General features: G+C 45.1%; 1 protein-coding gene across 2 annotated transcripts in view; it reads right to left on the bottom strand.

Annotated features, from left to right (window-relative positions):
- The window catches only part of MAP1B (microtubule associated protein 1B), a 92,759-nt gene that overhangs the window by 15,553 nt on the left and 50,881 nt on the right, over positions 1 to 26,325 (bottom strand). Inside the window, exons 1-3 of one of the 2 annotated variants that reach the window (XM_035014610.1) lie at positions 12,077 to 12,941; positions 8,662 to 8,744; positions 6,120 to 6,260 (exon numbers count right to left, since the gene is read on the bottom strand). In XM_035014610.1, coding sequence (XP_034870501.1) covers positions 6,120 to 6,251 — 132 coding nt within the window. In that variant the 5' untranslated portion in view covers positions 6,252 to 6,260; positions 8,662 to 8,744; positions 12,077 to 12,941. Of the gene's footprint in view, positions 1 to 6,119; positions 6,261 to 8,661; positions 8,745 to 12,076; positions 12,942 to 26,325 lie in introns of those variants that run through there. The other variant, XM_035014609.1, reaches the window with a different exon arrangement.

Below are 26,325 nucleotides of genomic sequence, written 5' to 3'. Positions count from 1 at the left end.
GCTAGTTGGGTAAAGGCAGAAATATTTCCATTCTGGTAGGTGAACAGCCTCCGTCCTGACCCCTCCTACTACTCCGTTCTATCTCAACCACCCCTCCCCACCGCCAGCACCTCCCCTGGGACCCCTCCGGCTTCTGTTCTTGCCCAGCAGGGGACCTCCAGACCTCTGCTCCGGCTCTAGGCCCAGTGACCATCTGAATGATGAGTGGCTGTGCCACAGTAGTTATGAAGCATTTTGGATATCACCCCTGGGTGCCTGCCATGCATGAATGCCCTTTACACAATCACAGAGGAAGCCTATGTGAGTCATTTCACCACTTATATAAAATGTTTTCCTTTACTTCACTGGGCTTGGCAAAAAGGCCTGGCTGACACACTAAAGGAGTTTAGATTTAGTGCACCAGTTGTTGACTACTTTTAGAATTTGGTTAATACCAAAGAAAAAAGTTTGATGTGTTTTTCTTCCCCTTGGAGACAGGAAGTTCTAGATTGCATATCATTACAAAATATTACTGGTTCTGGCATCTTTAAAACATGAGTGGCTCATCCAGTGGGTTCTCCGCAAATACAAATACTCTGATTAAAGTCATGATGATTAAAGCAAATGGATAATTAATTATATGAGCAAGTGGCTAGATTTGTCCCCCATTGGCTCATGTTTAAATCCAAGGTGAGAAATTCTACTTTCTCATAACTCCTGCTTTTCTCAGGGCAACCTGGGTGTGAGTGGCTAAGACCAAATTTGGCTGCAAACTTTTTCAGTGCATAGGATGGGACCATAGGATGGGAATGCAGAAGAGCAAATCACAACCAAAACAGAGACCAGTGTTTAATGAAAGTGCTATTTTCTTTCTCACTCCATATTATGGCCATATATTTCATGGTCTTGGCTTAGTAAACACTGAGGGAGAATCATGTCATCAACTCCAATCTTCTATCAGTTGCAGCAAAGCTCATAAATCAGCCCAGAGTTTCAAGGGGAAAGAGCTCTGTGTCTTTGATGGTTAACGATGAAAGGGAAAGCAAAGACTTCACTTGGTCTAGGCACCCCTGAGCCAGCAGGTCTGAACTCTCACCTTCCAGTATTAGAATGGTTTCCTCTGTCTCACACCAACCTCCTGGACACTAACATTCCAAGGCAACTAGTGTGTGTGGTGTAGATGCGTAATTTATAGATGGATTTTCCTACATTAGATTGTAGTAACATCTCCACTTTTGTTTTGTTAAGTGTACTTATCCTACATTTTATGTGAAGGGTCACAAAATAGCAAAATAAGAAGTCTTTGACTTTGCCGTTTTCCTCAGACTTAACAATTTCCTATGAAAGGGAGAAGAATCAACTATTTTAGAAGGTAAGAACTGAAAAAGCACATCTGGGGCAGCCTCTGCTCAAATTATCTGCTGACCAAAGCAAACAGGAGCACCAAATAGGGTCTGTCGTCCAATAATTAGCATAGGCCCTCATCAGCATTACTATAGCACAATTAGGGCTCTCTCCATCCTCATTTTCACACCAAGTGAATACACACTATTTATGCTTTATAATACACTTTAGAGGAGAAATCTAGGAAAACTCAAAATGCTGAGTCTTTAATAGTGAAATTTCAAAATTAAGTTTAGTTCATTTCAATTTTTAAAATTCCACCCTGAGGGCTGTGGCAACTAAGGGTATGAGCCAGCTGTGTGTAGAGGGGATTGAATCACCAAGTTCAAGGAGAAGGTTAAAAAAAAAAAAAAGAACTTGAGGAATACCTCCCTACTTTGCATCTTGTCACTTCCAGCTGGGAAGTTTCTATGAAATAAAGGAAATGTGACCCCAAAAGAAAGCAAGTTTGCACAGAATTTTAAGGAAGTCAAGGGTACTGAAAACCAGCAGAGAGCCCGGTGAATAGAAAACTATGGAGTACAAGGGAAAGCAGAGAAAAAAGTCAGCACCACACAGGTTTCTTTCAGAAAGGGAAAATCTGGTCTCTGCAGAAGCCGCAGCGTACTGGGCATGATGAGGCAGGAATGCAGAGAGCAGAGCTACAGAGAGGCCTTCACGAAGGAGAGAGGGAATAGGAGGCATGATCGCCACAGTCTTGGAGCTACACAGTGGGGAAAAAAGCCCCTGCATCCCCAACCCCCCAGTTCCCCGGGCCAGCTTCCAGACCCGCGCACCAACACGCACGCTGGAGTGAGTGCCTCAGGCCAAAGACCAAGTCTGAAGAGCACCCACTCCATCTGTGCTTATGCAACGCACAGATGAGAGCAATGAGGAGGAGCCAACAATGTTAGCAGTGGCAAGGAAACTTGTGAGTACATCTCAGACTTGGAAACAGAGTCTTCCTCTAAAAGAGTTTGGAAATTATCCTCATAGTAAATGGTACTTAGTATAGACCATTGTCTATAAAAGTTCCTGAATAGGAGGAAACACACCCTCTGTGTCTCTGTATCGTTATGTGTGTTTCCCTAATACATCATCAGCTCCAGAAATGTTCATTAAACTTGGCCAATTCAATATGTACTGTCCTCCTGGAGTGGCTGCTTTGGAAGTGACCATGAGCCTGCGAATACTTCTCAAGCACACTGATTGCTACCCTTCCCTTGTTCTTACGAATACAGATGAGAGACACGACTGGAAGAAATATTGCTTGGGGCAAAGATAGTCTTTTTTGTTAAAAATGTTAAAATTCTAATTAAATGCAGGCATACTGGAAGAGGAAGGAAGATATGGGAAATAAATGACTTTACTGCAGATAATGAAATAAGATTTGACTTCCTAAACCACAGCCTGCTCTAACTAGATTTCCTTTTTTGATTAGGTTAGTTGCTTGACTGATGCGGAAATACAGTGGACAGTGTATCTCTGGGTTTTAGCAAGACGTTTAATAAGATCTCTGAACAGTGTGATAGCAGAATGAGGTGGATTCGTAGCCAGTCATATAAATCCTGTTGCTTAGTGTCATCCTGGACGGAAGTCTGTGATGGAATGCCTCAGGGCCCATTTATGTCCTGTGGAGCACTGACTTGGATAAAAATGGTAAAGACATGCTTATCAACTCTGTCGGTGGCATGAAAATGGGAGGCAGAGCAAAACGTGGGATGGCAGAATTAAAACATTCACGAAAGCTCTTGACATTGGGATGATGATGGCTAAATCAACTCTTAACAGGATGGCATACTAAAGGGATAAATGTAAGGTCCAATAAACCAGTGGGATAAAGCAAAGGATTGGGAGATGTGGCTTAACAACAGTATTCATGGAAAAGACTCAGGGATTTTAGTTGACAGGCAAATGGATTTATCATAAAGCTAAAGAAGCTTAAACTTCAAGGCTCCTCACTGGCATGGTCCCCTCCCAGAGCCCTGTACTTAACTGTGTACTGATAATTTTATTTTCTTTTTCTTAAAGTGAGCCCCCAATTTTTGTAAATTATAGCACTCCTCAAAGCCTGCATCCCCTCCCCACTGACATTTAATTATGGATGTTGATGGTCAAAAGTTACTTTTAGACTTTCTTAATAGAAGATTGTATTAAAAACTACAGAAGTCAGGTTAGAAGTCCTAACCTGGTTAGTGACTCCTGGAGTATGGTATCCCATATGAGTCATGACATTTTAAAGAAACTAGACCAAAACCAAACAGACAAACTGAAATTGCTGGCTCCTTGTCCTTGGACATAACCTCTAAATGCTAGACCTGAGCCCCTTGCTCTTCAATACACTTCTCTCTCTAGATCACTTCATCTGCTCCCACATGTTTCCAGCCCAGCTCTTGGTTCCTTGAGCCCTTGACTCATGTACCTAATTGTCTGATAACACCAAGGCACTAAAACATGACCAAGACAGCTTCTCACTTTCTGCCATACCCATGTCATCCCTTTCCTGCCAACAGGTTTAAAGGAAAGTGACCAGAGAACGTAAGGAACTTTTACTATCTTCTTTTACAAAGAACAGTGTGCAGAACTGAAAATAATTAATCTGAAGGAAAAACACAACTGGCAGTGTTGGTGAAGGGTGTCTGAGATATCATCAAGTGGGAAAGGGAGCACATTCCTTCCTTAAAGATACAATGAGACAAAGAAGGAAAAACTTTCTAACAGAGAGACTGAAAACTGTCCCAGGAGATGTGATTTCACCATCCTCAGATTTCAGGAAGGAATGGGTTAGCCAGATGACTCTTCTATCTGTTAAGTTCTGGTTATGTAGTTGACCTCCAATGACTAAGACTCCCACAACCTGAAGCTCAAAATGTGTTGGTAATTGTACTTCCCAGTCCACTTATTTTTATCTATTTTTATTTTAAAAAATGCATCATTTTATCTTTCCTAAATGGTGTTTCTGGTTTCCCTGGAGTGTCTAGCATATATCAAGGACTGGATAAAAGGAACAAAACTAAACACCAATGACCTTTAAGGTCCCTTTGTTACTGAGTCATTCTGTATTCAAACCCTTTTTCCAAGACCACAGTAGGCAATCATGGCTCTAAAAGGCTGGTGACCATTGGTCTAGTCCAGTGATTCCCAATCATGCAGGCTGAACTCTTGTAACCCTGGAGGTAGGCAGATGACAAACTCTGGAGAAAGAGGGACAAAAGCCTTCATTCGTTTTGAAGTGGTAAAGATGGTACCCGCTGTGAGTGCACCCTGGGGCCCCTTCCTGCTGTGGGGAGCCAGGGCTATCTGCCTCAGGACCCAGCTGATATCACACCTTCTAAAAGTGGGGGCTTTAAACGCTAAGTGAAATGTTTCTTTTCCCTGTTTTTTATTCCCCCCAGTGGGTGGAGAGTGAAACACTGTTAAGTCACCTAGCCAGAGTTTTCCCAAAGCCTCCACGCAAGCCAAACAAAGCTGGGAGGTTTATTTACAGCTCTCGCCAGCGATGACAGGTATAGAGACCTCTCTGTGAAGCCCAGGGCTAAGGAAGCTTAAATGCAGAAAGACAGATGGCCCTTTGCCACTCGGGAGGCTGAGAGGCCACCAACTCAGGAAGTTCTCAGGGCTTCAAGTGGACGTGGAGACTCCTCCTATGCACGCATCCCTCAACCCCTCCATGTAGAAACCTGTAATCCGCCGTGGGCAGGCCCCAACCCGCCAAGCTGATGGCCCTGAATAGTCTAACTACTAAACAAATAAACAAAATGAAAGAGGCATGCTGTTTTGGAAAGGGAATTTTCTCAGCCAGGATAGATTCTCAAGCAGAAATAACCAAATTAGACTCTTCAATCTGATTTTACCAAATACCACTAATGTCATATGATATTCAACACCTCACATGTATCGTCAGTGAATAAGATATATTCATTAGAAATAGTAATGACCCAGATTCAATCCAGCTACTTTAACCATTTTTTCTGGGGGGCATGGATGTGTTCCATTTTCCTACCTGCCGCCCTTTCTTGAGCCTTCTCTTTGTTGGGCTGTTCAAGCAGCCCAAGTTCAAACATCAGGACCAGGCATTAACAGTAAGAGCAGTCAGAAATAATTAGACCAGGAAAAGTAAGTACAAATACTGAAAGAGGGGCGCCTGGGTGGCTCAGCCGTTTAGCGTCTGCCTTCGGCTCAGGTCATGATCCCAGGGTCCTGGGATCGAGTCCTGCATCGGGTTCCTTGCTTGGCAGAAAGCCTGCTTCTCCCTCTCCCACTCCCCCTGCTTGTGTTCCCGCTCTCACTGTCTCTCTCTCTCTGCCAAAAAATAAATAAAAATCTTAAAAAACAAACAAACAAACAAACAAATACTGAAAGAGATCAGGGCAGTTCAATCCTACCAAAAGACCAAGACATCGTTGGAGTACTCTTTCAGAAAAGAGGACACCTGGGTTTTCTTCTGGGCTCTGTCATTTCAAGTCTCTCCATTATTTTTGCCATCTCTAAAATATTGACCGTTCCAGTCCCCCTCTACCTCCATCTCCGGCACAACAAGAATGGTTCAAGTTCATTATAGATGGCTGCCCCGAATTCTTTTGGTGATGAGTCGTAGAACTACAGTATGTTGGATCGTGCAGTTGTGCTTATTTCAAAGGAGGTGTGACATTCCCTCCCCTTCCCCTAACCCCATCCCATGCTTTCAAAGTGGAGCCTCAGGCTACAACCATAACCAAGCAGCTGTAAAGCTTAGCTATTTCCAGACAGGAGCCCACCTCTTGATCAGTGAAAATCTCTATGAAGTTCTGGAAGGAGAAAGAGCCGGACTGGAGAATGAGCTCTCCGGTATTTTCAAAGCACTGCCCGGTCAGCACGAGCAGCTTGTGTCGGGCAGCGTCCGTGATCATCAAGCGCACCTGAAACAAAGCACAGGGGGCAGAACATGAGCCACGTGCAACACTGCCTGCCATCCCACTCGCAGGACAGGGCTGGCCCTTGTAGGGCTTGACACCCATCACCAACCAAACTCATTCATTTCCCCCGGGGAGGTAGACAGAGCCAACAACTGTGTGGTCATCTGGTCAACTGGCCCATGAATGCCATCTTCCATGTTCGAGACAGCCAAACCAGTAGTGGTGATTGACCTTCTCCCCCTAGTCCCCTTGTCTTTTGCACAGCAGTCTCCACAGCTGTGTCTGCCAGCAACGCACGCTCTGTGAGACTTAGGGATGTCTCACAGGCTGAGTCACCAAGTACAGTCCAGCTCCCCTGACTGCTGCCTCAGGAAGCACAGGTTTCCAACGAGGGTCCCTAGTCAGCCCCTCCCTTACAGGACCCCTTTCCTTCCAAGCCATCCATCCAGCAATTGCTCAGCTCCAAACGCCGTCTCCAGTGGGATCAGCAAGGTGCCTGACATTGAACAGAAACAAAAGGCTGCCCCAAATGGGAATCTTTTTCTTTTTTTTTTCCCAAGTGGGAATCTTTTAAATAGAATTGTAAATGGTTTTCACGAAAGAACTCTCTGTTCTTTAAGTGGCAGGAAGCCAGCCTGTCCTTCAGCAGAAACACTGCTCTAAGCACCAAGGTATTCGTTCTGAGCACAGTTTAGTTCAGCACAAATTCACTGCCAGGCATCATGCTAGACACCAAGGGAGGGATACAAAAGTAAACAGGACATGACGCATGGCCCCCAAGAACCTCGAGCTCTAATCAAGGAAACACACATAGACCGAAATAATTGTTCCAGCCCCTTCTGCTCCACAAGCAAGCCTGGATTCCTTCAGGAAATTCTTTATTTTTCCTTTTCCATTTCAAGTTGTCTTTACTTCCCGATTCTGTTAATCACAGTGAGACTGCTAGCCCCCCATTTGCCTCAGCCTTGTGGCTTCATGGATTGTCAAAGAGGTCCTGCTGATCTGGGGCAGATGGAAGTGGGATCACAACAGGCTACACAATGACTGCCAAAAAGTGGAAGCGACCCAGTGTCCATCAACTGATGAATGGATAAACAAACTGTGGTGCATCCACACAATGGAATAGTATTCAGTCATAAAAAAGGAATGAAGTACTGATGCATGCTACAGGGTGGATGACTCTTGAAAACATCATGCTGAGTGAACTAAGCCAGACACAAAAACCACCTAGAGTATGATTCTGTTATCCAAAATACTCAGAATAGGCAAATCCACAGAGGCAAAAGGTAGATTAGAAGTTGCCAGCAACTGGGAGGAATGGGGAGCATTGGCTAACGGCTTGGGGTTTTTAAGGGTGGTGGACATGTTTTGGAACAGAGAGTGATGATAGGCACACAACTTTGTGCATATACTAAAAACCAATGAATTACACACTTTAAAAGATGGATTTTATGGTATGTGAATTGTATCTCAATTTTAGAAAGAGGCTCAAAGCATGCGCAGAGGAGATGTTGTAGATAATGAAGGCCCCCCAGGGACTGTGGCAACGTTAATGTCCAAGAAGCACTCAATCTCAAAGGTGCTAACCTGCAATAAAAGAAGAGGAAAACGGAGCTACAGCAATTCCTCCTGCCTGGGGGGCCAGGGATTCTTGGCTTCAGCCAAGCTCTTATCTAACTGTAGTCTCTAAAATACCCAGTTATTCTTTTTTGGCAATAATTTCAAATGACAGTAATAATAATATTAATAAGAACAACCAACATTTATATTTCAGTGGTTCCACGCTATGTGCTGTTTTAAGCATTTGACACTTCTAATCACATTAGGAAGCACTGTTGTGATCTCCATGTCACAAAGGTAGAAATGGGGACAAAAAGACCATAAATAATTTGCCCCAGGCTACCAGCTAAAAAGTGGCAGAATCCATGGAGTCTGGGACCCAAGGCCATGCTCTTGATCGCCAGGCTAGCCTGCCTTTCAGTGGGGATTACAGGGGGTAAGCCAAATGGCTCTGAAGGGAGCTTGCCTCTACGATCCCATTTTTCTCCAAATTTGTGTCCTAAATGTCCTGGCCTGAGGGCTTGTAGTCTATTTCCCCTGCTACATCCCAGCCAGACACCACCCAGCAGCATACCCTCCATAAATACCCAAGATTTCAGATTCCCTTGCCTGTATAAAATATCAATCACAGTTCTGCCTAGCATCTTCCACTTTGTCCTTACCGGGAAGGGCAGTCTGGGGTGGCACTGAGGTAGAGAACCGGCCGCTGACTGGAGGTAAGGGTGTGTCCCTGGATCCAGAACTTCTCTCTCCGTGTCCTTCTCCTGCCCCACCAGGCCTGCCCCTGCCCTCCCAGTCAGGCGGTCTCCGTCCACTGTGTGACACCGCGGGGCCAGATGCTTACCTCAGTGCTGACTGCTTCATCTGAGGGGTTGATCAGGACCACTGTTTCTAAAACGTCACTTCGGTGATGAAGGATCTTTTGTCCTGTGGACACAAAAACACAGACAAAAAAGGGAGACCTTTAGCTTTTCCCGACTGACACTGGCCCACTGGCTTCAGGGACAGCAGAGCTCCCCCGCCCTGATGGGCACACAGCATGGGGGTTCTCCACGCTATCTTGGGAAACACAATCGGTGTTGTGAAACGAGAGCGCAGAGCCTGCAGGTTCCTCCCGGAGCGGGGTCCGGGTGTCCGGGGCTCCTCATGCTCTCACAGTGCGCGAGTTTTCAGGCCTGCTCACCAGGCGGCCTCTCTGCGCGCGTTAATGGCAGTTTTCATCTGAGACGAGGGGTGGATGCCAGGAAAACTCAACGGGGCTCTTGACATTTCCTTTCTCATGGTAATCGGGGATGTTTCCCCGCATCAGCCTTTCTTCTGGTGAGAATGGTGCTGAGATTAATTAGGAGCTTGATTGTGAAATGAATGACATCCAGAAAGCCTGGCTAACAATTACCCAACAACCAGAATGGCTGTCTGAGGCGGGCTTACAGTCTGCTGGAGTATTTGTTAATTAATTCACTTGCTCAGAGAAAAGTGGAGAAGCTGTGAGCAAATGAAGAGTGGAGAACAACTCTCCCGCCGGACAGAGTGGCCAAATTGCCCGTAAAGACAAGCGAAGTTGATGTAGAAAAAAAAGCAAGGTGTTGTGGGGGCGAAGGAGCGTGTCTAAGGAGGGCTGCAATCCTGCAGGGCCTTTGACTCCACATCCCTGATTTCCCACACCTTCAAGTAAAACGTTTTAGGGGCATCTGAGTGGCTGAAATCACCCCCAGACGAAGTAGACTGAGGCCTGTGGATGACCTACGTAAACTCCCCTTCCTTGGACAATTAGACGAAAAATGACTGGGTGCATGAGGGGCCAGAGTGGGCAAGATATGCTCGGCCAGTTCAGGGGGAAGAGAGAAGTGGGCTGTTTCCCAGACGCGTGGAGGGGAGACACGTGGTCAGAGGGGACAAGAATATGTCTGCTGCTTGGAAGTACAGGGAAACTTGGGCGACAAGACAAAAATGGAACAGGATCTGAGGAGAGGAATACCAGAGGACAGAATGACCTTTCCAGGAAAATAGCTGCCAGTTCTTCAAAAAGCTAAAACAGAATTACTATATGGCCTAGCACTTCCACTCCTCGGTAGATTGAAAGCAGGGACTTGACCAGATGCTTGTAAGCCAAGGTCCACCATAGCATTACTACAATAGCTAAAAGGAGGAGACAACCCAAATATCCACCGATGGATGACGGGATAAACAAAATAGGGTATAGCCACACAATGGAATATTCCCCGGGCATAAAAAGGAATGGAGTTCTGATACGTGCAACAACACGTGTGAACCTTGAAAAAAGGATGCTGAGTGAAATAAGCCTACACCAAAGAACACATACTGTATGACTCCACTGACATGAAATATCTAGAATAGGCTCATTCATAGAGTCAGAGAGCAGATCAGAGGTTACCAGAGGCCGAGGGAGAGGGGCTGGGATGTTACTACTTACTGGGCAGACTTCCTGTTGGGGGTGAAGGAAAAGTTGTAGAGATAGAGGTCATGTTGTATAACATTATAAATGCAACTAGTACCACTGAACTGTACATTTAAAAAGGGTTAAAATGGCAAATTTTGTGTTTTGTATATATTTTACCATAATTTAAACAAGATTAATAGTATAGTATACCCCAAACTGTTGAACAATACACTCTCGATGAATGAACTGTATATGTGAATTTTATCTCAAGAACCAGTCTAGGGGGGGCGCCTGGGTGGCTCAGATGGTTAAGCGTCTGCCTTCGGCCCAGGTCATGATCCCAGGGTCCTGGGATCAAGCCCCACATCAGGCTCCTGGCTCAGCAGGGAGCCTGCTTCTCCCTCTCCCTCTGCCTTTCTCCCTGCTCATGCTCTCTCTCTGTCTCTCTCTCTCTCTGTGTGTCTCTTTGTCTCAAATGAATAAAATCTTTTAAAAAATACATTAAAAAAAAAAAAGAACTAGTCTAGGGGACACAGGGCTTTTTCCCTTTATATCAGGAAGGACCAGAAGTACCACAGAAACAATATGCTGAAATACCACCACCACATCATCAAGCCCATTCTCCTCCATTGTCTGATCTTTCCCAAGAGCTAATATTTACCCTATATCAGAAATGGAAGAAGCCCACACTAAACTATAATGATGTCAGGCACTGTTCTGAGCACCTCAGCAGTATGAAGTCATTGAATCTCCTAAAGAGCTCTATGACAGAGGTACTGTGTTGTCCTCTCTTACTGTGGAGGACAATGAAGTCTGCAAAAGGGAACTAACTAGCTCAAGGTCACACAACTAGGGAGTGTTCGAGTCAGGACTTGGACCCTGTGCACCTGGCTCCATAGCCCCCAGCTACATTGCTCTGCAGGGCTAGTTGCTGGGACTAGGGTTTGGAAAAATGGGCATGGCAGACAATCAATGCCAAGGGAGAGCTAGGGAAAAATCCAAAGGCATAGCAGCAGGGATGTGCTCAAAGAAGAAGCCAGAAAGCATTACAAAAATATGGGCAAAAAGCAAAAGAAGTCAAAGGTGGCAGAAAACCCACACAATAGAAGGTGAAATTAAGAATTTACTCCAAATGCCTGAAAATGAAGAAACTCCAAAACAGAACAATGTCACAGAGCTTAAGCCAACAAAGGACTGAGCTTCCAGAAAAATAATTCAACTAAGCCACGAGAGAGAACGTTTATTTATATGAATACCAAAATCTATACTTTGTTGGGCATTGTTTTTTGGCATGGTTGGTTTTGCTTTTGACAACCGTATGCATTTAAAGCTAAAGCAAAAGAGCATCAAACTGAGTAAGTAAATGATAAAATGACAATCAGCAAAACACAGGAAACCATCCCCTTTCTCGGTCCTTTCGCCAGTGGCCTCCTTGAAACAAAGACTGTTCGGGAGGTTCACTAGCACTAAGTTGAGACGAAATGGAGCAAAAGCTTAAGCCAAGGAGAAATGAATGGTCATTTCCTTGATGGTACTTTGGGTGTGACTGTTTTCAACACACAAAGCTCATGCCAAGGTCTGACTGCAGTCCCGGCTCTATGCTGTAGGAACCCACAAAAGCAGACTTGAGCAAGGTAGGCGCAAGTGGCTCCCTCCGCAAGAGGTGGTAAAGGAATCAGAGCCCTTTCCTTCCCCACGTGATCGACGCAGCGCCAGACCCTGCTAACCCCAGCTTCCAAATGCACCTCTAAGCAACCAGCCCAGTGCAGCCCGAGCTCTGCCTGCCCAAGCAGGCCCTTCCCTAGACATGTAGCAAGGACAGTGCCACCCAGGCACTCCCTGGCGGGGGGCTTCTTACCATCCACGAGAAACTCCCTTCCTCTTTGGCTTCATCCCTTGCAGACACGACAAATGCCACGTGACCACTGCCGTATACCTCTCCTCCCTCCAAGTCAACTTTCAGACCTGTTTGCTCAGGAATTCAACGAACGATGTTCCTTCTGTCCATCTTTGGACACACTGAGAGCGGTGACACAGCCGTGCACCACGATGCCATGGCCGCTCCTTCAACAAAAGCCTTTTTATAGGATTGGATTTAAATGAAGGAGGAGATTTAAAGAGAGAGAGAGAAGCTTCAAGCTCTTGTCACAGCCAGGCTGTTGGACAGATTCTTTCCCTGGACGATGTAACTAGGGGCTGGGGCGTCCTGGCATCTGGCAAGCGCAGGGGCGCCCCCGCCCCGGCACCCCGGGGGGAATGCCAGCTCTCCGGGCCCGCAGGCGGCTCTGGGCTCTGGCGGCTGGGACGCTTGCAAAGTTGCATATTTGGGGAATGTTTCACACTGGGAAACAGGCCAGGCATTCTGAAGGGGAGGCCACCACCCTCGCCTGCAAAGGCCTCATTCAGTTGCTTCAGAAAAGAAGTTCCCAGGAAAGAAAGACAACCCGGTTGCAGCCTTTCTCTCTCCCATTATAGTCTGCATTCTCCAGAAACCGCTCACAGCGAAACCATTAGGCAGCCCCGATGAATAGGTAACTCCACTCAGCACTGGTCAGAGGGAAGCAAAAAGGAGGGGCTTGAGATGGAATGATTGTGTCACTCTGACTGCTTTGATAAGAAAAAGTCTTTTGACAGCTTCCCCACAAAACTCAGTGTAATTGTGAAGGCTCAATCCTGGGGTGAGTGGGGCAGGGACTGTTGTGTGACAAAAAAAGAAGTCTGTTCCACCTTAGATTCAAAAGAGGATGGTCCGGGGGAACCCCTGAAGCAGCAGGGTCCTTGCAGACAATGAGACCTCTGTCTGTACGCTCCCAAAGGCTATCTTTGAGACTCAAATAAGCCTGTATTTTTCTGTTATTGCTGGGACTTTTTTTTTTTTTTTTTTTCAGTTATTCCAAGTCTGACATTATTTCAATCTATGTGTCTTTTAGGATTGGGCTGTTTCAGTGGTTTATGGTGTACTCTAATCCAGATGACTCTCAAATCTCTGAAAGCAAAATGTTATTTTCTAGGTATATAATTGGTTGGAGAAGAGACCCCACAGAGCTTAATATCCATCTAAACACACAGACATGCACACACACAGGCTCTTTCCTGGTTTTTGAAGAGGATGACATGACTGAATTCAATGACACATCCACTCCTGAGGCACAGCCATCACCAGTCTGCATAAAACTCAGAACCTTCTCTCCTGCATGCAGCTGACCCTTCTTTCCCACACGTATCCCACACATCATGCCAGAACACAGCGGCGTAGGACGTGATGCCATCACGGCTGGGGCCAGAGCAAGACCCCCAACGGTCCCAGCCCAGACAGGCAGCTGCTTAATGAAACAGCCCAGCTCAAGGGAGAGAATGCCAGAGCCAAAGTTCGAGAAGCACTAAGAGATGGGAGAAGCCCTTCATGAAAACGCTAGTGATGCTGAACCCTTTTAGATCGCCTGTAAGAGGGCAAACGCTTGGTATGTCTTGAGAATAAACATTTCATTTCCATTTCCACGGATGATCACAATCCAGAACTTGATTTCCACAACTTCCTTCTCCTGGAAAATGAACACTTTGCACACATAATCTAGAAATGGAAATCAAAGAATGAAGAAAGCCTCGATATCTATTCAGTACGGAAGGATGAAGATGAGGGGGATCCTGAATCACTGATATAGATGCACCAGTGACCGGGGTGGAGAGTCAGGGCCAAGGGCTCGGTGCCCGCCTACCTCCACCCCTTGCTGCCCCAGCTCCTACGGCTGCCCAGTCTTCACCCACTCGCTCCTCCTGCCCCTTCCCCAGGTGAAAACCAGAATGGATTCTTTATGGACACAGAATTTGATATAGTCATTCAGCACTAGAAAAACTTCCAATGTGAAGAAGCAGAAACTTAGAGAGGGTTAAAGAAGATTGTAGAATCAGAAAGGGAAAGCTTGAGGGGAAGGACTGGGATTATTTAGCTAAAAGTAAGAGGTGGGAGATCAAGAAAAGTCCACAAGCACAGAAAGTCTTGATGTTAAAGTCTGTTTTCGTTGGAGGGGGAAAAGAAAGAAGGGAAGGAGGGAAGCAGGGAGGGAGGAAGGAAGGAAAGAAAAAATAAAAGCAATGAGTTCTCCAACTATACCTCCTCACCCAAGTGGATTTTCGAAAAGGAAACCTCTCGCCTCCAACCCCCACATCCAAAAAACACTCCCCAGGGTAAAGTTTAGCTAAATAGATGAAATCAAGAAATGAAAGGTACTCAGTGCAGGAACTAAAAAATTATTTACCAATGGGTCTGCCTATAGCTTTTAATAACAGCTTTTCATTTGGAAGAATATCCAGGCCTCCTTTCTGCAGGAATCCACATAATAACACAAAGCAAATATGCTAAGAGATGGGGGAAGTTTGAGGAGAAACAGAGCTGGTATGGAAGGAGAGGAGACGCCTGCATCAGCAAAATTCTTGTGAATCTTCTGTCCTTCTCTATCCCTTACAACTAACCCCGGCTCCAACCGGGCCTGGTGGGAAGACAGCTCCTAGGCTCTCCCTTCCCAGAGGGAGGCAAGGGAAGAGCAAGTCAGGAAGCCTCCAAGTAGCAGAGAAACCCGTTCCCAGCAGCCTCTATTGGTTCTCCCTGTGTTCCCTCTATCCCATCCCATCATTTCTAAGCAAGAAAAACAGAAAGAGACAAAAGGTGCCCATGTGGTCACAGTGCTTCTTCGAGGCCACAAGCAGCCACATCTTTCCCAGATGCCCCAGCATGAGGGTTCAGGGGCGGATGCAGGAGAGTGCAGGAGCCTGTCCTAACAGAAGCCTCCCCCTCGTTGCCTGGAAAGAGAAAGAAATCCCCTCAGGAGGGAGAACATGCCCAGGAGGCAGGCTAGACAGCTCAGCTCCCCGCTCCTGCCACTGAGGTGCCCTCAGAGAAACAGAGGTGCTGGGAGGCTCGGTACCTCCTGATTACAGGGTCCCACAGTGTCACCACAGACCACAGAAAGCCAGCCATCACCAGAAGCCTACCTGGCTTCCCTCCCCAGGGAAGCCAAACTCCTAACGCTGGAAGGAGTCTGATTCCCCAGGGGCCCTCACACCTCAAAATCAACTCGTTCATCCTTCACTTTTGTCAGCTCACATAGCTGTCAGCCTCATCCACCTTCCCGACCCACCTTTGTGCAAAAGAAAGGTTTTCAAGTTGTGATGCTTAGGACTCTCCATTGTAAGAGGTGAGCACGCAGCCTGGGGGAGCCACTGGGCAGCCAGGGCCCGCTGACTCCCGTGCCGCTCGGCAGGCACGCCCGCCTCCCACTCGCACCCCGAGACTCCCTCCCTCTTTGTTTCAGCTGCACTATTAGAGCCCAGTTCTCTCCCACCTTTCCCTGATTTTCCTGGAAATGGCGTTTCTTCCCTGTTGGGAATAAGCTTGTTTGTTTCTGCTTGTGTTACCTCTCTGATGTGTGTTCCTGCATGTCACATTGCTCTCCAAATGTTCAGTGTGTGTTTTTTTAAGAGAACAAGAACTTGAATTCCATTATAAATAAGTTCAGGACATTTCATAAATGATTTTTTTAATTTAAATAAGTTGATCATTGCTTGGGAATTAGACAGCTTTTTGAAGATTTTACCTTTGACATCTTTTCTGTAGCACAGAATTTAGTTATTACAGAACCTGAGTCTATACAGATTTTTCTCTACATTTCCTGGACTTAACTCTTTTTCTTTCTTGTTGCCATTTGGTTTAGTTTTTCATGTGTTTGCCAGTCCTTCCACCCCATCCTCCTCCTGGGTTCTGTGCTGTCTTCTACTCTATGTTTCCCTGACCATTAGACACCTAGATAAGCAAATAACCCAAACCGCCTGGACCGCCGAGGCTTTCTCCTCCTCCTAACCATGTTCCCTGCACACAGATGCAGACTGAGCCTTGGCGACAGGCAGGCAGGCCTTGCTCCTGGTGGCAGAGGAGGCTCATCTTGCATTTCACATGCCCTCCTGTTCCAACGGCTGGGGGACTGCTCACACTGGGCACAGACCTGGTGGGGGAATGGGATGCCAGGCAGCAACAGGTCTCATCCCTTTTGCAGGGTTCTCATTGTACCCTCTTTCTCAATCCTCTTTACAGGGTCATTCTCCTTAATCCCATTCTCCTCGGGTCTCCTCTTCCCTCTACTCTCTCCCCCTTTTCTAAAGGCCTCAAGGTAGAGGAATGAGAATCCAGGCTACCAAGGGTTAGAAGTGGGAGACAGTGGAAGAAAGTTGTCTCTTTTTTCTTTTTCCCTATTTTATCTCCTAGCTGAAAGAAGTAGAAAGAAATACTATGGACGATGTTGATGAAGATCTGGCTCCCAAGGAGAAACAGCAACACCAATGTGGGCCCCTGCTAAGGGCAAGAAGACAACCTGAAAGTTGTTTCATCGACAAGGTACAGATTTTAGAAGGTTACAGATGGGGGGGTGGGTAACACCTAGCAAAGGGGTATGTATTACCTCTCAGGGGAGCCAACTCCAGCTGTCATCAAAAACAGAGATCCACACCTGTCTAGTACTTTACCATTACAGAGCACCTTCCTCTGGGTTTGTGCACTGAAACCTTGAGGATGGCATTCCAAATCTATGAACCGGGTCTCCTGGGCCACAGCCAAGGTGGGAGGTCCCAATGCCCTGTTCCCTAAATAAAACGTGTTATAGACAAAGAAAAATACTTATGCTCCTCATGCACAAGAAAGAAATGCCTTCTGCCTTTAAGATTCGAGGAGTCCAGCAGCCAAGGGGAGAACCTCCTACCCATGAGCCTGTGAGAACCTGTCACTTGTATGGCATAAAAAATCAGAATTTCCTCATCTCACAGAATGGGGGGACCCAAAGGAGCTCCGGTGACAGTTCTGTGCCCCCCACTATCTTTAAAAAAAAAAAAGATGGGCCTTGGGGGTGAACAGTGACCTGTCCTAGTGAGCAACTGTTGTTTTTTTGTACGACTGCCAAGGCAGTTCCTATGCCTACTGCAGACAGTTCTATTTGGGAACAGGTGCTGAACTACTAACCGCACCACCTTTCGTTTGTGATGCACTTCATGGTTTATGAAATCTTTTTACTTGCACATTACCTCAGTGTATCACAAAGACTGTTATTATTATTCTTTTTTTTTACAGATAGGGATAAAAAAAACTGTTAAATTGGGTTTTCAGTCTAGCCCATCTGACTCCTGATCTCTACTCTTGCCACTGCCCCTCAATGCTTCTCAGGTTGTTCTAGGAGCTTACATAGTCTAAATCCCTACTTTTTAAAAATAAGATTTGCCTGAGATACATTTTCCTTAGTGTATTATAGAGTACTCCCTGCATTCTGGAAATAGGTCTGGGAATTCTTTCTGCTTTGGGGGATAACTGCCGTATGCCAGATACCCTGCCAACCATCCGGTTAAACCATGAGATGGCCAATCTCGCCGACATGTCAACTCAAAAATGGCACTTTCCTTTGGTTCAACAATTAGACCTCACCTTCTTGAGATCAGAGTAGGTTTCGGAGGTTGTTTTTTAATCTTACTGGTCTTCTCCTGGCCTTTTAAGAGATACTGTATTCCCTGTTTACTAAGAAAGTGTGAATTATTTAGAGGACACAGTTTAATTTTAGAGATTAATTCAGGCAAATTCAGTGCTACCTTCATTAACTAGCATTGAGATTAAAACATGGACGGGATGCCAGCCCTTTCCTGAAAGGAAGACAGTTCAGTGGGGATGCTTGGAGTTTTGACAGTGTCTCATTTGGAAAGCTTAAGTCAGAAGTAGTGTCCGATACACCACAGGAGCTCAATCAATATTTGATAAGGGAATGAATAATAAAAATGGCTAAGATATATTGAATGCCTGCCCTGGGTCAGCCACTGATCTAAGTTCTTTGTGTAGGGTTATTGCATTAAATCTGCACATTAACCCTCTGAATGCCCTATTCTCATTTTATAGATGAGGAAAATGAGATATTGGGCAGTTCAGCAACAGCCCTAGGGAATAAATAGTGAAACTAGGATGGTCACTGTCCAGAGCCAGGCTCTTAGCTAATAAAACATTTTATTTTATTTTATTTTATTTATTTTATTTTTTATTTTACTTTGTTTTATTTTTTAAAGGTCTTATTTTTAAGTAATCTCTACACCTAACGTGGGGCTCAAACTCAAAACCCCATGACCAAGAGTCACGTGCTCCACTAACTGAGCCAGCCAGGCGCCCCCCAAAAAGACATTTTAAAGGGGTGAAGGAAGACAGATAACGGTTTGATCTGGGGTCTGTTGAGTTTGAGGTTCCTATGGGAGATCCAGGTGGTTCTACCCAACGAGCAGGCAGAAATGTGGATTTGAGGCTGAGGCAACAGGTTGGACCAGAACTGGGAGGCATCAGTGTATTTTTAGGTGATGCTCTTGGAGAATGAAGAGAGGCTTTTGCCGAGAACAGTCTGGGGAAACGCCACTATTTAAAGTCTGGGGAAAAGCAGCAAGATGGTAGCTTCTCTGCTCACCCTCACCCCAGCCCGAGGTGACCTGTAACTGCACTGCCTTCTTGATGTGCAAACTTAATCCACCTCCACAGAGAGAAGAGATGAGGCTGAATATTCCAAAGACCTTAAATACTCCAATAATAACTCGTATGTGCTTTTCAAATTCAACCTGGGGACAGGGTGGTTCCCGCTCCTCTTGGTGGGCATAGAGGCGGGAAGAATTTATCACAAGAACTTTCTCCAACTAAACCCTTCACCTGTCACCTCTCCTCCCTCAACCAAACCCAAACCTTACCCTTTAGCAGTAAAATATTGATTAGAAGAGCAAAAAGGAGCAGTTATGTGAACTAATTCAGTATCCCTTAAGAACATCATACACGGGAGCGCCTGGGTGGCTCAGTTGGTTAAGCAGCTGCCTTCGGCTCAGGTCATGATCCTGGAGTCCCTGGGTGGAGTCTGGGCTCCCTGCTCAGCGAGGAGTCTGCTTCTCCCTCTGACCCTCCCCCTCTCATGCTCTCTCTCTCTCTCTCATTCTCTCTCTCTCAAATAAATAAATAAAATCTTTAAAAAAAAAAAAAAGAACATCATACACGGAGTTTGCCTTCTTACTGCCTTTCATACCATTTCTTATTTTTAGAGGGGAAAAGGGTATGGAATCCAGCTTGCTGCTGACTCAGGCCTAATGAGGTGTCATACATTGATGAGTAGAATGCAGGACCATGACTTTCAAGTCAGCCACTTGGTTTTTTCATTGCCCCAATAGCATTTAATTTCAATGAGTTATACTATTAAAAGTTTGCATGAAATAAACCAGTAATTTACAATGCTGATGTATTCATTTAATTTACACTAAGTAACTGAAATTTTCAGTATATCAGATACTCATGCTAATTGGTCACTGCATTTATTTTTTACCCCAGTGGGACAGGTGGCTGAAAGGTTGCTTTAAATGAAGGGTGTTGTTTGAGGACACCATTTACTATGTCTTAAAGTAAGGCCTTGTGCCTACTTAAATCTAATCAATTCCTTACAGATCCAGTTCACATTTTATTTCCTCTGGAAATATCTCCTGTCCCCTTCAACAACTGGAGTTGTCTCTTCCCTCAAAATTCTGATGGTGGTTAACGGTCCTTGTATCATACAATTCAATTAGAGGAAGTGCATAAAAATTTACATGAGCCATTGCTTCCAACTAAATGGGAATGTCTTAGTTAACAAAACGCTCTCACATACTTGTGAAAATCATGGGCAATAGCTCATTTGGACTTCCTGTGAGGTTGGCAATTCCCATGTAAATGTCACAAAACCCAGACTGGGCTTTCCACCTATAGGCATTCGGTGTTGATGGTCTTTTGCAAAACAGGACAACTAAAAATATAGAGAACCGTAGTTGTACACGCCACCCGTGCAATCTCTGAATAGGATTTAACATAATCACGTGGATTGAAACTCAGGCTTTAGAAAAAGGAGTAAACCAAGTGATATACCTTTCAGGACCTGGAAAATGTACCCCTGAGTCATCATTAGCAGAAAGCTCACCGCCATATATAAATAAAAAGGAAGCACTGTCTAGCTCTTTTCATGTGATTAGGGCCCCAAAATGTCCCAAAGTGTCAAAGTTGTTGTTTTCACAAGTACACTGAATTTTGCCTCTGGTCAGCAGCCTCTCCTCATGATTCCTAAAAGAATTAAGATAGGGCATCATTAGGAAGATTTCGTTTTGATTTTATATTCAACTACAGGTCTTCACAAGGTCACTACCAATGGGGTGCCGCCACATGTCCCCATACCACAATTGATCTTCTCTGGAAGACTGTAGCTGAACAACTGTATCTGCAGATCTAGGAAAACCTGATGTAGGAAACAAGGAATAAATTCAGGGCCACACATTTAGTTAATATTGACCTGACAAGCAGAGATTTGTTTCTGACATAATTCAATTAAATCTGGCTAAGGGGCATTTTGAAGATATTGATAAATGCATTCTGAACCAACAGACATATTTTTCCTGAGGATAAAGGCTCAAAACCTACTGTGCAGAACTGATTCAGACAGTCGGTTAAGTAAATTCTACCCTCTTCTATCTTCTTTTAAGAAAGACTAAAATTCTAGTGTAGAATGAGTTCAGGGAGGAAGGCAAATAAACTGGGGGCTTTGGAAAAACTTGCTTTTCAGAAAATCTCCAGATTTCAATTTCCATGAGAAATAACAGGTTTTCGTAAGAAAGTGAGCATGCATAAAATCACTTTCTACATTTCTGTCTTGCATTATTCTCTGTTGGTTGTTTTTTATGTGTTTATACCCGTGGAATATAGGCAGTTATCCATAAGCATGCTAAGCAAAGTTCTTATGATGACTACTCTTTCCTCTTTCACAAATTAAAAAAAGTGTACATTGGGAGTACATTCTGTACCAGTAAAAATGCTGACAGGTAAAGCCAGCTCTAGAGAAGAACAGACTGATTCGGGCTCCCCAGTGTGTCCTCTGCCGGAGCTCCAGAGTATAATTGTAAGAAAGAGCATCTGCGTCTGTTCCAGAAAGCAGTACTGAACACATTCCCATTTGTTTTGGAGTAGAGGCTGTCCTGGGAGAAGCTAGAAAGATGAGTGAGGGTACCGCAAAGGTTGTAGAGGGCACTACTCACTGAATTTAAGCTCAGATATCAGGAAAATGCAAGGATTCAAAATTAAGGGCTGGAAAGGCGGAAGCTGAGCACGCTTGAGCCCTCGGTGGCTCAGGGCCGTGAGGGCAGCACGACCGCACAGGGATGGGAGCAAAGGGCGGGGAGCAGTGCCTGACCTGTTCCCTGAGGTCGGCAGTCCAAGGAGAGGAGAACCTAACCTGTTCCAGATTACCAGCTCCTTCAAGGACAAAAGGACCCCCAAACCTAGGAAATCGTGATGTAAGTTCTGGGTCAGGTCTAAGGCTTCACATTTTTTTCTAAGAGACGAGAATAGTCTGCTCAATTCCTAACTGCAGGGTTGGAGTGCAGAAGGCCAGAACCCAGTGTTCTGGTCACAATCAGGGATACACAATTGCACTAGAAGATTCCTGGCACTCTCCCCAATCTGGTTTTTGGAACTCAGTACACACTTATCTTACATGGAGAGGCAGGTACTGGTGGGTTTACCGCAGTCCAGTTATTATGCAAAGCACACTGAAGAAAAGGGACCATTTTTCAATCCTGCTTCCAGGCAAATCAACATGATCCTCCCTTTAAAGCCTAACCTTTTTCAGTGAAGAGGTAGCAGGACCTGAAATGCCTTCCCTCTTCCAGAGGACTACTCTGGATTAGGCTCTGGAAGCAGCTTCCTAACTGAAATCAGACCAGAATATCAGCTCCAGGTGGGTGAAGAGGATGCGCTTTCTTTTGCAACTTTAGGCCTCGCAAAAGGAATCTGCCCTCAGACAACGAGGACAGAAAATGGATGAGAAAATAAATGGAAATAAAATAGAGGCTTTCCCACTGGCATTTGACTATATATTCTGCATCTTTTGTGTAGTATGACTAAATATTTAATCTTAAAACAAAAGTTTCATAGGCATTTTAAAACATCTGGAGAAGCTCAAATTTATGTCACTTTTTTCCCCTTAAAGGATATAAGCTGATGCTCTAATGTGTTTTCTATACTGTTCGGGAAAATCTCTGCACTGCCTTTCTTTCATATCCAATAAAATGCATTATGAAATTCCCTAAATGTCTCGTCTATAAAATTGCTCTCGAGAATAAATTACATATTTTTCTTATTATGAAAAAAATTAAGGGTTCTTGCAGTAAAGATAAGAAGTCCACTTAACCAGTACTTCAACCTTCGGAATTTTGATGTCAGACATGAAAAAAAATATTTTTTCCCCTAGCCCATTTTTTTCCAATATAAAATGCCTGTGTACTTTGATAAGTTTCATTAAAGAAACCATTATTTTAGTATGTTGGGTTTTTTTAATATGGTTGTTTTTATTTGATTTAAAGAATGACTGTCGCCCAAGGGTATATATATAATCAGACACTAGAGTTACATGGTTTGACAGGTAAAAAAAAAAAAAATTCTGAGTCTTTCCTATCAACAGATAATTAACTTAAGTGGGCTCAATTGCGTGCCCTCTCGAGTTTGCATCAGGGTCTTATAATCTACACAGAGAGGTGTCTTGTCCAGAGGAGTCACAAAGAGAGAACCACCTCATACTTTCTTATTAATATTTTCCGGAAGTTATGATAACTACTGTGGGATTTCATCTTGCTAACTTTCTATTCTCCCATAGGTGGAATTTTTGCCATGGTTGAAAAAAATCCAACTAACAAATTTCAGGTTATGGAACAGAGGCTGCTGAAAACATCACACAAAGAAATCATATCCTTCTGCTCACTTATTTTCTCTAAAACTTGCGTGGAAAAGACAGGTGCTGGCTGAGCATGGTGCTCAGCCACCTTGTATATTTGCATCCTCTGTTCCCCTTTGTTCCTTCGCTCTGTTTTTGTAATGTCTACATTTTGGCCTTTCTGCGCTGCCTCTTTGGTTTCCAAGCTTTCCAACTGAGCATTTCCCGTGAAAGAAAAAGAAAAAAGAAAGATAGCAATTAGCATACATTATGAGGCTGCACCAGCTAGTAAGCTCGCAAACACGTCTGCGTGAAGGACAAGTGGACCCCGTTTTGTCTTGTCTCCTGGACCGTCTTGCCCTGCTCACAGCCTGCCATTTGCCGGCTACAGACACTGCCCCTTCCCTTCCTCTGCTTGCAGCCTTCCCAGGACGCTGCACAGCCCGGCCAGCTTTACTGGCTCAAAGTATTTAATGAGTTTCTAATTCAGTTTGGGCTCTGGAACCCAGTCAGCTAACCGCTGCCCGGGGCTTGCGTTTCTTTTATACATGATCAGAGAAGAGCCAGAAAGACAGCTCTTGTCACTATTGGACTTCGATGGGGAGGATTCACTCATCTTCACGTTATCACACAGCCTTGCTGACTGCAGACAATCCAGGGTCTGAAGCCCATCCCCTCAGAGAGCAGGGGGAGATTGAGGGAGACACACTTCTGGGTGCTGCGAAGCAGCTTCTAGGGAAGGAACACTGCTCTGTCATCACTGGACCTCAGTCCAGCAGGACAGGGAGAAGAACTAGACCACACTGAACACTTTTGGGGCCAAGATTCCATACATTTTACATACAGGTGCCCATCACCTAACCAGACCCTGGAACATTCTTCACCGTGATTCCAGGGGCCAACTCTCTCCATGGGTTCACATGCTGCCCTTACTCCCCTGGACGCCCGTGTGGCTCACAGAACAACAGTGCTCCCCAGAGGAAGGCTCTGTATAAGCCACAGAAGCTATTACTCTGGGAGAAACTGTTGAGGAAACATTTTGGACTTAAAGTGCTGAGACAAGCCTCATCAATTATGCCGTTTCTACGTTAGCTATGCAAATCACAGTCAGGATGTTTCAATATAGTCTACCTGGTCTTCCTGGGGCTTTGCATGTGCTGTTCCCTCTGTCAGGAATACTTGTCCCTTCCCATTTACTTGGCTGCTTCCGATTGTTCCTTCCAGTCTTAGAGACACAGCCTCACCTCTGGCAAGTGCCCCCTGAGTGCCCCATCCCAGAGCGGCAGGCGTTCATGTCCTGCGACCATCAATACCACACAGAGCTTCTGCACGCGGTGAGCACAGAGGGCCCACTGTGATGTCGGAGATCAGATTTCGAGACAGAATCTGGTGCTTTCTTACAGAGGGATGCTTGGGCATTTATTTCGTATTCACAAGTGGAGAGGACTGTGTAGAAAAAGCCTCCCTCATTGAAACTGTAGTTCAAGGTTTTTGAAAAGTATACAGTAATATTGATCGAACAATGGATGTGGAATAGTTGAAAAGAGGCTTTGCAAATGAGGCATACAGGAATAGAGACTGATTTAGACTAAAAGTTAGAGTTAGCTATTTTTAAATAGCTGCATAAATGTATCCCACGCAAGCTATGATTCTTACCTATTCGTAAATACCCAGGAGCAAGTTGATAAAAATAGGTAACTGACTGAATCTAGTCATTAAATAAATGACTATATTTTACTTACAAATATGGGTTTTAAACCCAATCAACCAATAATTTAAAGCAGTTTAGGTCAAAGCAGATTCCCAAAGACTGGCTGAATGGGGTTGGTTATCGTATGAGGTAATAAGGCGCCCACTGCGGAGACAGATAGGAAGCTAGGAGCTAATGGTTCACCTGGAACTAGCAGTCCAACGCCAGTTCCTGACACTGCTGACCATCAGAAGCACACGGAGTGCTTGTTAAAATGACATATGACTAGGTCCAATCTAGACCTAGCAAATCAAAATCCTTAGAATCAGAGTTAAAACCGGGAGTTTTACCAGGTGATTATGCTGATCACCAGATAGCTTTGGGAGGCTTTAGGAAGGCTTCCATATACGACAGCATCCAGATGGGACCTAAAAGATGGTGAGTAACATGAAGCAAGAAGGCATATGGCAGGGAAGCTCCAAGCCCTGGGGATGAGGTGATGCGGTCTAATTGGAGGGCTTACAGCCAGGAACCCAGGTTTATAGAATTGTGAATCTGGACACATCTATTCCAAAGCCTTGTTTTGCAGACATAGACATTAAGTTTCAGAAAGGCTAAGTGACTTGTCCAGAGTCAGAGAGCAAGATCATGGCAGAGCCAGTAGTCAAGTCTGGGTATCCCAATGCCCGCGCTTTTTCTTTCTTGAAAGGACCACTGCAGAGGCCGAGGATGCTCCTGCAAGGCTTCCTGACCCCAGAGCTGTGTGATCTGGATGCTTCCCTCCTACACCTGCACTCACACAGCAAACAGAAGCTGTGTTTTATCATCTATTAAGCGGTATCATCCCAGGTGACATCAAAGGTCTTTGATTCTTAATCTAGATAGAGCTCAGATTCCTTATTGGAAGCCAAAGATGGGCTGCAAGAGAAGCAACGTAAGCTCAGTTCTTAGGTTACCTATTTGGGGCAGTGATGGCAGAAATACGGACTTTCATCCACTTAGGCTAAAACTGTTGGTCACCCATCCTCCCTTCTTTTAGAAAAAGAATAGACTGAAAAGCCTAACTGTCCTATATACAAAATGCTTTAGAGTGGGGGCAGGGAACTCTAACACAGAATGTCCAGTGAGTCTCCTCTCCTTGGCTCCTCTAGGTTTTGCTTGTACAGCCCTCAGAGAACCTTCGTGGCAAACTCCAAAAGATGCATGAAATGAAAATCCTCGCACGCTGTATTGGAAGTCTTCACACCGGGTGGCATAATCACCCCGAGCAGCACTCTGCACTGTGATTAATATTCCACCCGTAAGCATTCATAAAACGTAAAGGTCGGGGCGCCTGGGTGGCTCAGTTGGTTAAGCGACTGCCTTCGGCTCAGGTCATGATCCTGGAGTCCCGGGATCGAGTCCCGCATCGGGCTCCCTGCTCGGCGAGGAGCCTGCTTCTCCCTCTAACCCTCCCCCCTCTCATGTACTCTCTCTCTCATTCTCGCTCTCTCAAATAAATAAATAAATCTTTAAAAAAAAAAACGTAAAGGTCTCAGGGTGGAGTGGAGGAAGTGTTTTTTATGGTAGTGATTTGATATTTACTAAGTCCCTACTGTGTTGGGTCCCTCAAACTGCACGTAAACAGCAAAGCCTCTGGGCTCCACTGAG

Source organism: Mirounga leonina, unplaced genomic scaffold, assembly GCF_011800145.1.
Source record: "Mirounga leonina isolate KUSES-001 unplaced genomic scaffold, KU_Mleo_1.0 Mir_168, whole genome shotgun sequence".
Classification (NCBI taxonomy): Eukaryota; Metazoa; Chordata; class Mammalia; order Carnivora; family Phocidae; genus Mirounga; species Mirounga leonina.
Note: the sequence above shows the minus strand (reverse complement) of the source record. Positions and strands in the feature narration are given on the sequence as shown.